The sequence below is a fragment of the Drosophila melanogaster genome, chromosome X (genome assembly GCF_000001215.4).
Source record: "Drosophila melanogaster chromosome X".
In the NCBI taxonomy this organism is placed as follows: Eukaryota; Metazoa; Arthropoda; class Insecta; order Diptera; family Drosophilidae; genus Drosophila; species Drosophila melanogaster.
In genome coordinates, this window is record NC_004354.4 from 9,236,753 (window position 1) to 9,250,208 (window position 13,456).

The window sequence follows — 13,456 nt, forward strand, 5'->3', positions numbered from 1 at the left end:
TGCGACAGCTTGAGTGCAATTCCATTACCATGGAAAGTCAAAGGGATTGGCTTGGTTAATTCCTTATATTCTCTTTATGCGACAAAGTACAAAGTATCAAATCATAATCTTTTGTTCGGGCAGGGCCTTAGTAATACGAAAAAAAAAAACGGATATTAACACTTAGATCAACTATTAATATACAGCGTTATATGTGTGTATTTATATATATATATATATATATATATATATATATTTATATATATATTTCTTTATATTTACGAATGTGCATAATGAAACATAAATTAGTGATTCTTCTGGGATTCTCATGTGAATGTTGTGTGAGCAGGTGGTGCTGCTCCGTCTTAGCTTACAGCGAAAAAAAATAAATACTTTAATAATAACGATCCTTGGTGCACATAGTAATTAAATTCACTTCAAAACTGTCTCCTTAAAAAAAAACTTAGAGATGCCAACAAATGGTTCTAGATGTAGTATGTAAACGATAACAACTTCAATGGAGCTGGAATCAGGTGCCGTGCAGATGTGAGAGTATCGACTCGATGTCCTCGAACTCCACGATGTGGTTCTCGCTCTGCAGCTCCTTCTGCTGCGCAGAGTTCTCCGGTGTCTCCTCGCCGCCAATTCCGCTGCTGCTGTTCGCTGCTATCGGAGCTGAATTGCTGCATGAATTAAAGAACGGTATTATTATTATGATAAGCATACAAAAAATAAAATGCATATGTTCACCACTTACATGGTGGCCACCTCCAGATCTTCCTCATCTTGCGGCCCACTCCTGGATGGGGGCTTCTCCACCAGCGGCGTAGACGTGGCCGAAGGCTGTTCGCCAGCAGCAGCAACTTCCGCTCCCGTTCCACTTCCTCCACTTACACTTGCACTTCCCCCTGTTGCCGCTGTCCCGCCACTATTGCCGGTCAGGCGGCGTATCCGCTTCTTGGGTATATTGCGAATGGCGCTGGCCACCGGTTGGCCCAGACAGAGCACCTGGGCACTGGCTATGCGCAGCGTATGCAGCTGTTCGTCATCGGTCATCAAGCGCATCTGATAGCTTTTGAAATAGCTCGATGGCTGACGTATCATCGGATTGCTGGACTTTGGTCCGTTGTCCGCATATGTGAAATTATAGGTAAAACGCTCCTGGCTGCTGCTCAGGCACATGTCCTGCTCGAAGTCGCTGTCATCGGGCTCCGAATCGCATTTCGATGGCGGTGGATCCTGTTTAGGTTCTTGTATTGTTTGCTGAATTTGCGGCTTTTGCTTTGGAGATTTTTGGGTGGATTCCGCCTCCGCTACAATGGGCAGTGCCGGAGCATCGGTTGTGGAGGAGGGTACCCTTGCCTCGACACGTTTCTTGGCCGGTTTCTTGGTATTTGCCTTGATTTGGGTCTTCGTCTTTGCTCCTTCAGTGGATTTGGAGAGATCTTCCGGAGCAGGAGCTAGTTTTGCAAAGACAATATATTAGTTTCAATACCCATTCGATTGGATCTTAACTACTTACTTTTATTTTCGACTAGGCGCGAGGATCGTCGCATACAGAGATTGGCTGGCTCCCCGTTCTGTACCTTTTTCGGGCGTCCACGTTTTCCAGGGGCAGGCTGTGCCGCAATTTCAACCGCTGCTCGATTTACCTTTGGTTTGATTACAATCGGTAATGATTCCTGTTTTTTCGCAGATAGATTGAGGGCCATGAGCAGAGCGGGATCCAATTTGCCGGCTGGCGGATCTGCTGGCGCATCTGTGGCGGCACCGACTGGCGGACCAGTAGCCTCTGTGGACTTAACATTCGGATTTGGTTCTATTTGCTTTTTAGCTGCTTTTGTTTTCAGTGGTTCGATGTGCTTTCGATTTTTTGGCGATTTTTGACTGCTTGGATTGGCCAGTTTGGCATTTTCACGCATTGCAGTGAGCTTCTTGTTGGCAGTCTTTCTCCCTTGACCTTTGATCGGTTGGGGTTGCTCCTTAAACTTGGCCACTACACGTTGGCGTTTTTCATTCAGCTGCTGGCGTTGGTGTTCCTGACGGCTTGTAGAGGCCGTTGGAAGAGCGACGGATGAAGGATCGTCCGCCTCTGGCGGAGGCGGTGGAGGCGGCGGAGGAGCAGCTGGCGGTGTTAGAGGAAGCGGCGGAGGCGGAACAGGAGCAGCCACCGGTTTAGGAGGTGTAGGTTTTGTTTGCTGTTCTCCACTGGTATCCGTCTCCTGGGCCTGCTCTTTGCTTGGTGTCAGCCAATTCCGGATAGGATAGCGGACCTCCCCGTCCTGGCTAACTAACTGACCTGGCTGACTGTCGATAGCAAGCATGGGCAGAACTGCATCCTCAGAACCGGCTGCCTTCAGCCACTCTTCGTCTTCCGTGCTGCTAATGTTCGATAAGTTATCTATGTTTAGTAGCATCTCCTTTTTCTTGCTGCACTTTTCGTCGGCATTCTCGCCATTTGCCTCTTCCCCTCTGCTTTCCCCCTTTCCGCTGTGAGAACTTGACGAGGATGAGGAACTCGATGATGAACTACTGGAGGAGCTTGAGCTCGAACTGGATGAGGACGATGAACTGGTTGCCGAGGAGCTAGAATTACTAGATCCTTCAATAATTGCCTCGGGCAGGCCAGGCAAAAGTTTATAGTGCGGAAGCTGCTGCTGATCGGAGGGAAATGAGCCAGCTGTAGCGGACTCCGCACTGTCCACCGCCTCACTGCCAAAGGATCGAACGCGTCGAAGGACGGTGGGCTCCAAGGACAGGACAACGGGTTGCTTCACAGCATCTGGTGTCTTTTCTAAAACCGTTTCATTCTTTTCACCATCGTTTTCAGTTTCCTTCAGATGTTCATCCATTGGCTTCTCTGGTCTTTTCGGTGTTTTCTTATTGTCCTCAGCATGTTTGTCCTCCGGATGAAGGCTTTTCTTTGAACACTCCATTTCTATTAGCTCTTGATTCTTCTGTTGCGAAAGCTCATCCTCTGCCTCAACCTTTTTCTTCTTGGGCGTTGACCGAACCTTGGGTTGTTTCTTATCCTGCGGATCACCCCACTGTTGTATTGCGCACTGCGCATTCGCATCGGTGTGTTCCGCTTCATCCGGACGATAATAGGAACTGCCTGAAGAGTACTCAGTCTTGGCAGCACTGCCTATCGGAGTACCGGGCATCTGTCCAAAAGGTGTCAAGCGAAATCCAGGTGTGATGGCACTCAACTGGGGCGTATCCATAATACTTTTGGTATCCGAACCAAAGAGAAAGCTGCTACTGGGCAACTTGCCATATGGCGTGTCCAGAGGTGGAATGGCCATTCCTGGCGTGGGTGGGATGATAGCGGCTACACCAACACCAGCTTCCTTTGATGTGGTGTCATCTTCTACGGCTCCGCTTGCTCCTGCTCCAATGGGAGATGCTTTAAACGGAGTGTCCAGAAGCATGGCCATGTTGGGTCGCGACAGTTCTGCCGCTAAGGCCTTCGCTTGCTCCTGATCCTTTGCATATATGCATCCTTGTTCACTTTTCTTCTTCTGATCCTTTTCCTCGATCTCCGCTTGGGTTTCGTCTATGGTTTCTTCTATGGTTTCGTCTATGATTTCTTCTTTTGCCTCAAACACCTTCTTTTTCTTCAGGAGCTTTGGTTTCTGAGGAGTGATAATCTTGATGTTGATCTTCTCAGTGGAATCCCCAACACTGCGCTGCGGTTTCTTTGCCAGATTCATGGGCTCCGCCTTCGCTTTGACCATTGGAGCCTTTCGTGCTCTCGACGAAGCTGAAGTGGGTGTATCTTTCTTCTTTGGACGCCTCGAGCGGCCGGAGGCCTTTACCTCCTCGCGCTTGGAGTTAATCTCACGCAGCCGATTTTCAAGGTCAGAATTGGAGCCATGCAACTGGCGCTGCCAGGCGGCCATATCGTTATCTACAACTGCGTCTCCTCTGGCGGCGGAGCCTACATCTGGCTTTCCTTCAATCTTCTGCTGCTCCTGGAGATTCTCTTTGCTGGCCTCGGCGCTGTCATCGTGAGCGGTCGACGATGCGCTGCAGGCAGAGTTATTTTTGGGCATAATTTTCTTTTGATCCTTATCCGTCTTGGTTTCCGATTCCGCCTGGGAGATGATTCGCTTGCAGGCCTTGACCGCTGCTTGTCGCTTCTGTTTTCTTTTGGGCGTGGCCACCAACGGAGGAACCGGAGCTGCTGACGGAGCGGCAGCTGGAGGATGGGCCCTGATCACCGTCTGATTGCTGCACTCCTCCATGGCGAAGAGTGGTGGCACTCCTCCAAGGCCCTCGTTTGAGCTCAGGTCGCAGGCGGCCTGGATGATCTCCACATGGTTGATAATTGGCTTCTCTTGGGCTTTGGCCAGCAAACCAGGTCGCCTAGTGGACAGCGGCGTATTGGAATGCAGGACGCCACCAGGAGGAACCTTAGGGGAAAAAGTTAATGTTCGTACATGCGAAGTTCTCTTTCGGGGAGTGGATAAGCTACGAAAGGCCTTTACGTTAATTATTCCCGACGTCGAGGGTGTCACTCTCTCCATGACTTGTCTAGATGAATCCAGGGATGCGGGTGGAAACTTTCGCTGCTCCTCCTCTAGTTGATCTATCGGTTGCTCTTTTGCCGCCGTTCCCTGGCCCGCCTTGTTGTCCACTTTGGCTGCATCTTTTATCAACTGGACTGGAGGCTCCACGCTTGGGGGAGGTGGTTGTTTCTGGGCGCTGCTAATGATAATGGAATTGGGGGGCAGCTGATTGGCAGACAGAGTAATCGGCTCCGGCAGCGATATCTCAATGTGCGAGTCATCAATGTTGGCAAAGGCATCCGGCCCAAGTTGCTGGGCTACCCACTCGTTGTTCACCAGGAATGGAAGATGCGACAGCAGTCCACCGTTCGAGAGGTACATGGGAAACGTCAGCTGCCCGGTGGTGGCGTCCACACAAACCTGACCAGCAGCTGTCGCCTCCACCTCGCTGAGCATTGACGCTGGATCGGCAAAATTTATATTGAGGCCTTCGCTTGTAAAGCTGATATTGGACGTATCCAAACCAGCAACCATTTTTTGGACACTCTCGTTGGAGTTCAGTACGATAAGCTTGGAGATGGAGAAATTGGGATCTGCATTGGTTCCTGCGGTGGCTGCAACGGCGGTGCGAATAATAAGCGGTGTTTGCGGCGGCACGGGATCCACGGCCTGTTCTGTCGGCAGCACATCTCCATCAGCAGCGGGAACAATAGCAGCCCCAGCAGCATCAGAGGCAGGCGACACACCAGGGTCCTCCTCATTTGCCAATGGTTCATCCCCGATCACCACCTCCTGTATGATGCGATCGAACGAGGGATCCTTCTCGGTGGCCTCCAGTATGTTCTTCACTAGACCATCCAACATGGCGTCACAGCTTACCGACGGATTGTTAACAGTCACCGTCTGCAGCGCTACGTTAATATTCTTTACCAGCGTCTCCTGGAAGTCCTGATTCTTAATTATCGCGCAGGCCAGTTCCTGAAATCAATGTAAATCGAAAGAGTGTTTTTTGTTTAGAATACATAATAGATGCACTATTGGTTAATTAAGCAGATATGCATTAAGCATGTCTATGGACTTACAGGCATGCTTTGCGGCGTGAGCAGAAGTGGATTGGACTCGGTATGACCTTGGCGCGGCGTGGAATTGTTGCGCGGACCAGGACCATTCGCCGGAAGTAAGTCATCCTCCTCCAAGTCCTCGGTGGCCGTTGTGCTCTCGCCATCCTCTTCGTCCAGTTCCGCCTCGCAGTCATCCTGGCTGCCTAGGAAACTCTGCCTGACCTTGTCGCGGTTAACGCTGCAGTAGAAGTGTGGCGGCAGCAGACGCGGTCGCTTGCTAAACGAAGGCGAAGAAATGCTGTTCACGGGAGAATGGGTGCGCCTGGGGAAAAGGGGTAAGAGAGCAATGAGAATTCCGATGTGCTTGTGTCAAGGAAAAATCTATAATTACAAGCGCCTTCTCTTGCGATGCGACTGTGATATGGTGGGCTCGCCTGGGGTGCTGCTTTCATTGGTACAGCTACTCCTCTCGCCGGCGGCTATCAGTTCGCTGACCCGTTCGGACAGCTTCATCTGCTGCAGCTGCATACGCATATCCAGCGGCAGCTTCTGCACGGCACCGGCCACTGAAAAGAGAGATTTTCGGTCAGCCGCAAAAAAAAAGAAACGCAAGGAGCGTGCTAATTTACCCAAGCTTGTGATCTTGACATGCTCGCAGATTATCTCCTCCAGACCCCCGTGAAGGAAGTTGTGCGTCTGCAGGCCCTGTTTAAGGGCCAGGAACTCGTGGCGCAGGTGAGGCGATGTGCGACACAGAGTGTGTGCGGCCCTTTTTAGATTCTGGTTGACTAGGTAGCCTACAAAATGGAAGAGCATAAATATTGCGAGCTAGAAAAGCGTCCAGGGAAAACCTACCCAGGACCAAGCGAGCCACGTCCGAATGCAGGACAATCGACTCCATGGCTGGACTTTCCGACTCAGCTAAGCGTCACCATCCACTCGCTTTTCGCCTTGCCTTTCTTTTTTTTTTCGCTTGCAAGACTTTAGGTTTATCGAACGCACTTGTAATGCCTTATTATTGACTGTTGCAGGTTTAATCACTCAATAGTTAGTCGGAATTGAATCAGCGCTTTAATTCGAGAGAGAATAAACCATTTTCTCGCCTATTCGCCGACTATTTTCGTTTTGTTGTTGCCGATTCTAGCGGCGCACTGTACAACACACATAGGTTAGCATAGCATCTGTGTTTTTTTTGCCGCCCGCCAAAACAACGCAGTAGGGTTGCCACAGCGCCGAACTATCGATATAGTCCCGTTGTTTGCGCTTGGCTGCCAAGCCTTATTAGGAGCGTGGGAAATAATGGTAATAATTAAAGCAAAGAAATACGTCTCTTTCGCTTAAAACAAATTATAGCAGTTTTTATTGCTTTGATGGTCTTGCTTCAATTCGTTTTTATGTGTACGTTACAGTACTTAGAATCCGATATTCGTTAAACTATCGATATGGGAATGCTGCAAATACCTGGCATCCCAGCAATTCATAACTAGACGGCGTTGCCAAATAGATCAGAACGCAAAAACCAAGTGCAATATTTTATTCGAGTGACTTAGATTACTGGTTAACTGGCACTCAATGGCTGCCAAGAGTATCGAGAAGGAGAAGGGCGAGGGTCAGGAGCCCGCGACATCAGCGGAGAAACCCGATCCAGCCGCACCCACTGAACCAGCTGAGGAAAATTCCAAAGAACCGGCGCCGGAAGACGCATCGCCGGATAAAAAGGATGGTGGACGCAAAAGGAAGAGGCATTTGTTCAATTCGATTCGCGGTCAAATGGAATTCTACTTCGGTGACGCCAACTTGAGCAAGGATCGCTTCCTTCGGCGCTACGTAGAGCAGGATCCATGTGAGTAGCTAAGGTTGGCTCACCAGCCAACATAACACTGATCATGTTATTCTTTTACAGATGTACCATTGGAAATCTTTCTCACTTTCAATAAGATAAAGACGCTCACCCAGGATGTGCAGCAGATAGCCAAGGCACTAAGCAACTCCCAGCTTCTGGAGCTGGATGAGACCGAACTAAAGGTCAAGCGACGTACCAAGCTACCAGATCAGCGCGATGTCAACGACAAAACCTTGTATGTAGAGGCCCTGCCTGCAAATGCCACTCACGATTGGCTGAAGGAGGTATTCAGCCGCTACGGACCGGTGGCCTACGTGTCCCTGCCCCACTATCCGGGCACTAAGAAGATCAAGGAATTTGCCTTTATCGAGTTCGAAAAGAGCGGGTCCTTGGAGAAAGCTGTGAAGGCTTTTGCCCAGATACAGGGCGTTTTGTCCGTAGAAACCGATCCCAGTGATCTGGCCAGTGTGCGCTCCTTTCAGCAGCAGCAGCAGATACAACAGAAAGCGGAGCAGCCGCAGTCAGAGGCTGAACAGGTTGAGTTGCCAAAGCGAAATCTAAAAAGGGAGGCCACCGACAAGGATCGCGAGGAGATACACGAGGTGAAACGGGTTAAGTTGGAGGAGGGCCAGCCTAGCGAGACCTCTACAGCTGGGGAAACAGCGAGTGAAACGGATGCAGAGGGCACAGCCGAAGCCTCCGAGCAGGAGGACAAAACAGAGGCAACCGATGGCGATGAAGCTGCCAAAAAGCGCCGTCGCAAGCGCAAGAAGAAGGCGATCGTGGACAAGCCAAACATTGAGCCCAGTGCCCTGGAGCTCAAGGTGCTACCCAAGACTAGTTGGAGCAGTATGCGCAATAAGTACTTGAATCTACAGCGTCGCATCGTCAGTGAGGCAAAGAGCAAGCTGTGGCGAGAAAATCACCCACAAAATCAGCAGCACCCTCACCACCAGCAGACCAGTCATCCAAACCATCCGAAACCTTCACAGCTGCCCGAGGCAGTTAAAGAGGAGGAAACCGGAGGCGAGGTCCCTAGCGATGGCGGTGAAGGTGCCGTAGAAGCAGCGCCTGTGCCAGCCAAGCGTCGCAAGGCGGTGCACAAGATGAACATGAATTTCTACGGCGCCGGCGGCGTGGAATCCACCAAATCCGAAGAACCTTCGCAGGAACGCACGCCGCTCTTTAAATACGAGCCCGGGCTGATTGTGGAGTGCTCCCTGCTAAAACCATGCACCAATGTTAAAGAATTTAAGGCTGAAATGCGCCAATATCCGGATATTAAATATGTGGATATTAAGGAGGGCGACCAAGTGGCCCTACTACGTTTGGGCACGCCTGCCGCAGCCGAGGAACTGCTACGCCAGGTCAACTGCTCCGAGAGGCAGCTGAAAGTGCTCTCTGGCCAGCAGGAGACGCTCTATTGGCGAAAAATCGAGCAGGATCGCGAGGCGAAACTCTCGAAAAAGGTGCGCGTGCAGCAAAAACGCGGTCGCGAGAAAGTGGGCAAAATGCTGGGCAAGCACATTAAGTTTGATGATGGCGATGATGAAGTGCAGGCGGCCGCCATGGACTGAGTCACTTTCAGTTGAGGGGTGAGTTTGGATTTCATTTCAGGAAACTCTATAATATAAGCTATATAAATTTATAAATGTAAGCAAAAGATACATTTAGATCTAGCACAAGATTTCGTAATATTAGAGTAATATTGTAAAAACAAATTGAATTTTTAAAAAAGAAACTTCCTAGTGAAATTGAAATAAATCTTCTGAATGAAACAAACCATTTATTTTTACAAATTTGTCTGATCTTACAGGAACGAGAAAGAGATGGTTATATTTTCTCTTTCACTTATTTATTGATACGATCAAAGAATTGTGCTAGATAAAAGATACAAAAAAGAACTTTTGGCATTATTAATAAAATACATTTCCTAATTAATTATGTACACGTTTTTGAGAAGATCTTGCTATTCCTAATGGTTGCATATTTGCATTCGTTATTATGTACACTGTAATGGAAAAGTTAGCTTATGACCTATTAACCCCTGTAAAACTAAACTATATGTAAAGTGAGCCATCCGCTGGCCCCAAATAATGCATCGAGATGAGCAGGACATCGATGATGGTCCAGACGCCGAGGCCGCCAAAGCTGAACAGCTTTCCAATCCCTTCCTGCCAGTGGCCCAAGTAGAATCGATCGGCTCCAAAGCCCCCTAGCGTGAGGCTAATCAGCAGGGCTGTGCTCCACCGATAGCCCTGCGTCCAGTTGCATCGCAGGTTGCGGGTAAAGGATCGATTGCCGAGGCAGAGCACATCATGGTGCACGGTGCAGTTGGTACGGAATAGCTTATCCGTCGCCGAGTTGCAACTGGAGCGCTGGCCACAGCTCTGTTGCCACATTTCCGTTTGGTAGCAGTATCGGCAATTCATTTGTCGCTGGAAACTCCGTTCGCCCAGGCACTGGACATTGTTGATCACCTCGCAGGTTACATTCAAGTCCCGGCCGTAGATGCATCCATGATTGTAGTTGCAACGGATGCAGGGAAACTGCAGGCGATCACAGGGCGTTTCCTTATCGTACGGGCATAGCATGTTGTTGTTCCCATTGCTGCTACTGCTACTGCTGCTGCTGCTGTAGGCGGTTATGTTGTCCAGGAGTCCACCGGCACCTCCTCCACTCTTGGCCACCATGCTGGACACCAGGGGCGGCACATACACCTCGTTATCGTTGGCATTTCCATTGCCATTGCTCGCATTGCTGTTATCCTTGTGATCGCCTTTTGAGTCCGATAAGTCCATCTGGTTGCCACCGCTGGCCGTTTCGCTGTTCCTGATCCCCGTCAGCACGAAGATCATGATCAGGACAATGGCCGATCGCATGTTGACCACAATGCACTGTCGTTGGAGCCTCATTTTGGTCAGATAGAGCGGGGAATACGCCGGAAATGTTATTGTTTTTCCCTTTAAGAAAATGAGTGGGGTGGGAGAGTGTGACCGTATACGCGTGGCATGAAAATATCAACCGCGAATGCTCAGGAGAAATTTCTTTAAAAAGCGTATCGAATAGTTTATAGATATGTTTTGGCTCAATTAAATTGGCTAAACAGATAAGTATACCTCTCCCCTCATCGTAACAAATTAGTAATATCTAATCCTAATATCCTTTCCATTTAAGTTGTGACCATTGGCCGCTTTAGTCGTAGGAGTGTATTAACGGTATTTGGTAATCGCGACATCTGGCCATACCGCACCGTCTGCGAAAAAAACCCAAAAGTCGCCGATTTTGGCTGATTATTGCAAAAATAATATTAACTATCCGTTTGCTGTTCGTGTGCTCGGTTCGGGTGTGTTAAAGTTAAGCGCAACGCGAGGAATTGGTGCAAATTTACCAGCGGCTGGACACACAAAACGAAACATTCGCACTTGGCCTCCCTTCGCACGCCCCCTCGCCGACGCCCCTCGCCCCTCACACCCTTCAGCCGTTCGTCGGACGCCGCTGTTCGTAGTGCGTTTTGTTGTTGTTTCCACTGGAACACTCTCTATTTGTATTGTTTCATTTATTAGTTTTTTTTTGTTGTTGTTATTGTTGTGTGCTTTAACTTATCGGTAACGGATAACGGTATCGAGAGATATATATTATATATAGTAAGATGTCGAAGAACAAGCTGAATCTGGTGCTGCCGCCGGTAAATACGGAGGCAACTGTTGCCGCCGCCACAGTGGCGCCGACGCCGCCATTCAAAACCCCCTCGGGCACAGAGTAAATATTATACATAATATCCTTAATAACTGACTGGTTTTTAGGCCACCCATTCCAATAACACCGCATCCCCCCTCCCTCGCTGTTTCCCCTTCCACTCCTCGTTTTCGGTTTCCTACTCAGTGGTAAGATAATCCTGTAGTTTTGCGAGTTAGGTGGGTAATTAATATCCATCAATTGATCCAAGGAAATCCCATCCAGCTGGAAAGAAAGAGACAGTCGGAGTGAAAGAGCAGGTACTCTCTCTTTGTTTGTTGGTGTGGGTGGTGCTCCTTTCGTGTGACGCACAGGTACACAGCGAGAAAAAACTTACTGAGTAAATACAGTAAACTGTTTTAGTGCTTTTTGGATTAATTAACGGGATGACAAAGTCAGTTTCGAAGATAAATAGAAATTATAATTTAATAGTCCTACCTTTATCGTATATTTTTTTGTGAGCACCAAAATGTAGGCAACATAACATAACACAATACATATGTAATTTGATGTGTATGTTTGTGTAGTTTTCTTATTATTAGGAGAAACTTCGGCCCGCCCCTCATCCCATCCCCCACTTTCAAATCCCATCCATTGCTTGCACTTTTTACATTTTCGTTTTGGATCGCAAAAATTCATTAAGAGGTTAAATTAAAGCACACACAGTTTGCTGGGGAAGCCCAAGACGAGCATCGATGCGCTGACAGAGACGCTGGAGGGTCTGGACATGGGCGACACGGAACGCAAGCGGATCAAGATGTTCCTCAGCCAGAAGGAGAAGATCGGCGAGCTGTCCGACGAGGATCTGGAGAAGCTGGGCGAGCTCGGATCGGGCAATGGCGGCGTGGTGATGAAGGTCCGGCACACGCACACACACCTGATCATGGCCAGGAAACTGATCCATCTGGAGGTGAAGCCGGCGATCAAGAAACAGATCCTGCGCGAACTGAAAGTCCTGCACGAATGTAATTTCCCGCACATTGTCGGTTTCTACGGCGCCTTCTACAGCGACGGCGAGATCAGTATCTGCATGGAGTATATGGACGGTGGATCACTTGACCTGATCCTCAAGCGGGCCGGTCGAATACCAGAGTCCATTCTCGGCAGGATCACGCTGGCGGTGCTCAAGGGCTTGAGCTATCTGCGCGACAATCACGCCATCATCCACCGTGACGTGAAGCCGAGCAATATCCTCGTCAATAGCAGCGGCGAGATCAAGATCTGTGATTTCGGCGTCTCCGGTCAACTGATCGACTCGATGGCCAACTCCTTTGTGGGCACCCGTAGCTATATGTCGGTAAGTAACTGGATAGCTAATCAAAATCTATACTTAGGTGTATTAAACAACGGAAGGTCGATGAAATCGGCGAAAGTATTTAAAAAAGAACATTGCAATAGCAAAACAAGGCACTCATCTATGCACAGATGTTAAATATAGCCAACTATAAGAGATCTATATAACTCACATGCTAATGTCCTCTTTGTTTCAGCCGGAGCGATTGCAGGGCACCCACTACTCCGTGCAGTCGGACATCTGGTCGTTGGGTCTGTCGCTGGTGGAGATGGCCATCGGCATGTACCCCATCCCGCCGCCAAACACCGCCACCCTGGAGTCGATATTCGCCGACAATGCGGAGGAGAGCGGCCAGCCGACGGACGAGCCCAGGGCAATGGCCATCTTCGAGCTGCTGGATTATATTGTAAACGAACCGCCGCCCAAGCTAGAGCACAAGATCTTCTCCACCGAGTTCAAGGACTTCGTGGACATCTGCCTGAAGAAACAGCCCGACGAGCGGGCAGATCTCAAGACCCTGCTGGTAAGCAAACGAAACGTCGCCATTTCTTCAGTTATATATATATTCAAGTTGTTTTATGTATTCTTCGGCAGAGTCATCCGTGGATACGCAAGGCGGAATTGGAGGAGGTGGATATATCCGGCTGGGTGTGCAAGACAATGGACCTGCCGCCATCGACGCCAAAGCGTAATACGTCGCCCAACTAGACGCCTCTGCGTTCCGGCCCCCATTTTCTCTATCCTCCCATATCCACACTTGCTCTTTGTTCAATAGAGCGTTGACGCTGGGCAAAAACAACTGAACTATTATTATTATTATTATTAAATCGAAAATAAAGAAATCGAAGTCATACCATGTATGATGGGGTGTTCTTATTATTTGCATTGGAGGATTATCTTTAATTTTAAAATAATGCATAAAATTATAATGTGTTATTGCTAATCTTGCAAAAGGTTGAATACATAAGCGAATTAATTGTATCTCAATTAAATTTTGTCATTTTTATTCAGACTTCACTCCATTGTATGA

General features: G+C 48.9%; 4 protein-coding genes across 7 annotated transcripts; 2 read left to right on the plus strand and 2 right to left on the minus strand.

Moving 5' to 3' along the window:
- Positions 1–48: 48 nt before the first annotated feature.
- Positions 49–6,715, minus strand: mxc (multi sex combs). 2 transcript variants are annotated; one of them, NM_132320.3, is made up of 7 exons: positions 6,407–6,715; positions 6,181–6,348; positions 5,943–6,117; positions 5,573–5,873; positions 1,502–5,468; positions 737–1,439; positions 49–662 (listed from the first exon to the last, which is right to left on the minus strand). In NM_132320.3, the coding sequence occupies exons 1-7, from the start codon at positions 6,450–6,452 to the stop codon at positions 509–511; spliced, it is 5,514 nt and encodes a 1,837-aa protein (NP_572548.1). In that variant the 5' UTR covers positions 6,453–6,715; the 3' UTR covers positions 49–508. The 2 variants fall into 2 exon arrangements, with proteins under 2 accessions (NP_572548.1, NP_001285043.1); NM_001298114.1 differs by having other exon boundaries at positions 226–662.
- A 349-nt stretch (positions 6,716–7,064) lies between these two features.
- On the plus strand, positions 7,065–9,173 carry Larp7 (La related protein 7). The gene is made up of 2 exons (NM_080056.6): positions 7,065–7,394; positions 7,455–9,173. The coding sequence occupies exons 1-2, from the start codon at positions 7,124–7,126 to the stop codon at positions 8,969–8,971; spliced, it is 1,788 nt and encodes a 595-aa protein (NP_524795.2). The 5' UTR covers positions 7,065–7,123; the 3' UTR covers positions 8,972–9,173.
- amx (almondex) lies at positions 9,163–10,584 on the minus strand. 2 transcript variants are annotated; one of them, NM_079905.3, is made up of 1 exon: positions 9,163–10,584. In NM_079905.3, the coding sequence occupies exon 1, from the start codon at positions 10,307–10,309 to the stop codon at positions 9,455–9,457; it is 855 nt and encodes a 284-aa protein (NP_524644.1). In that variant the 5' UTR covers positions 10,310–10,584; the 3' UTR covers positions 9,163–9,454. The 2 variants fall into 2 exon arrangements, with proteins under 2 accessions (NP_524644.1, NP_001245591.1); NM_001258662.2 differs by having other exon boundaries at positions 9,163–10,373.
- Positions 10,585–10,589: 5 nt separating this feature from the next.
- Dsor1 (Downstream of raf1) lies at positions 10,590–13,285 on the plus strand. 2 transcript variants are annotated; one of them, NM_078543.4, is made up of 4 exons: positions 10,590–11,156; positions 11,790–12,429; positions 12,623–12,949; positions 13,021–13,285. In NM_078543.4, the coding sequence occupies exons 1-4, from the start codon at positions 11,047–11,049 to the stop codon at positions 13,132–13,134; spliced, it is 1,191 nt and encodes a 396-aa protein (NP_511098.1). In that variant the 5' UTR covers positions 10,590–11,046; the 3' UTR covers positions 13,135–13,285. The 2 variants fall into 2 exon arrangements, with proteins under 2 accessions (NP_511098.1, NP_001285044.1); NM_001298115.1 differs by having other exon boundaries at positions 10,877–11,156; positions 11,799–12,429.
- The last annotated feature ends 171 nt before the right edge of the window (positions 13,286–13,456 follow it).

Bases quoted from the DNA above. Each gene is read 5' to 3' on its own strand.
- mxc (NM_132320.3), bottom strand. From the start codon at position 6,452: ATGGAGTCGATTGTCCTGCATTCGGACGTGGCTCGCTTGGTCCTGG. The intron at 6,349-6,406 runs GTAGGTTTTCCC...TCCATTTTGTAG, and splicing joins CGTGGCTCGCTTGGTCCTGG to GCTACCTAGTCAACCAGAAT. The intron at 663-736 runs GTAAGTGGTGAA...TAATTCATGCAG, and splicing joins GATCTGGAGGTGGCCACCAT to CAATTCAGCTCCGATAGCAG.
- Larp7 (NM_080056.6), top strand. From the start codon at position 7,124: ATGGCTGCCAAGAGTATCGAGAAGGAGAAGGGCGAGGGTCAGGAGCCC. The intron at 7,395-7,454 runs GTGAGTAGCTAA...ATTCTTTTACAG, and splicing joins CTACGTAGAGCAGGATCCAT to ATGTACCATTGGAAATCTTT.
- amx (NM_079905.3), bottom strand. From the start codon at position 10,309: ATGAGGCTCCAACGACAGTGCATTGTGGTCAACATGCGATCGGCCATT.
- Dsor1 (NM_078543.4), top strand. From the start codon at position 11,047: ATGTCGAAGAACAAGCTGAATCTGGTGCTGCCGCCGGTAAATACGGAG. The intron at 11,157-11,789 runs GTAAATATTATA...GTTAAATTAAAG, and splicing joins AAAACCCCCTCGGGCACAGA to CACACACAGTTTGCTGGGGA. The intron at 12,430-12,622 runs GTAAGTAACTGG...TCTTTGTTTCAG, and splicing joins GCACCCGTAGCTATATGTCG to CCGGAGCGATTGCAGGGCAC.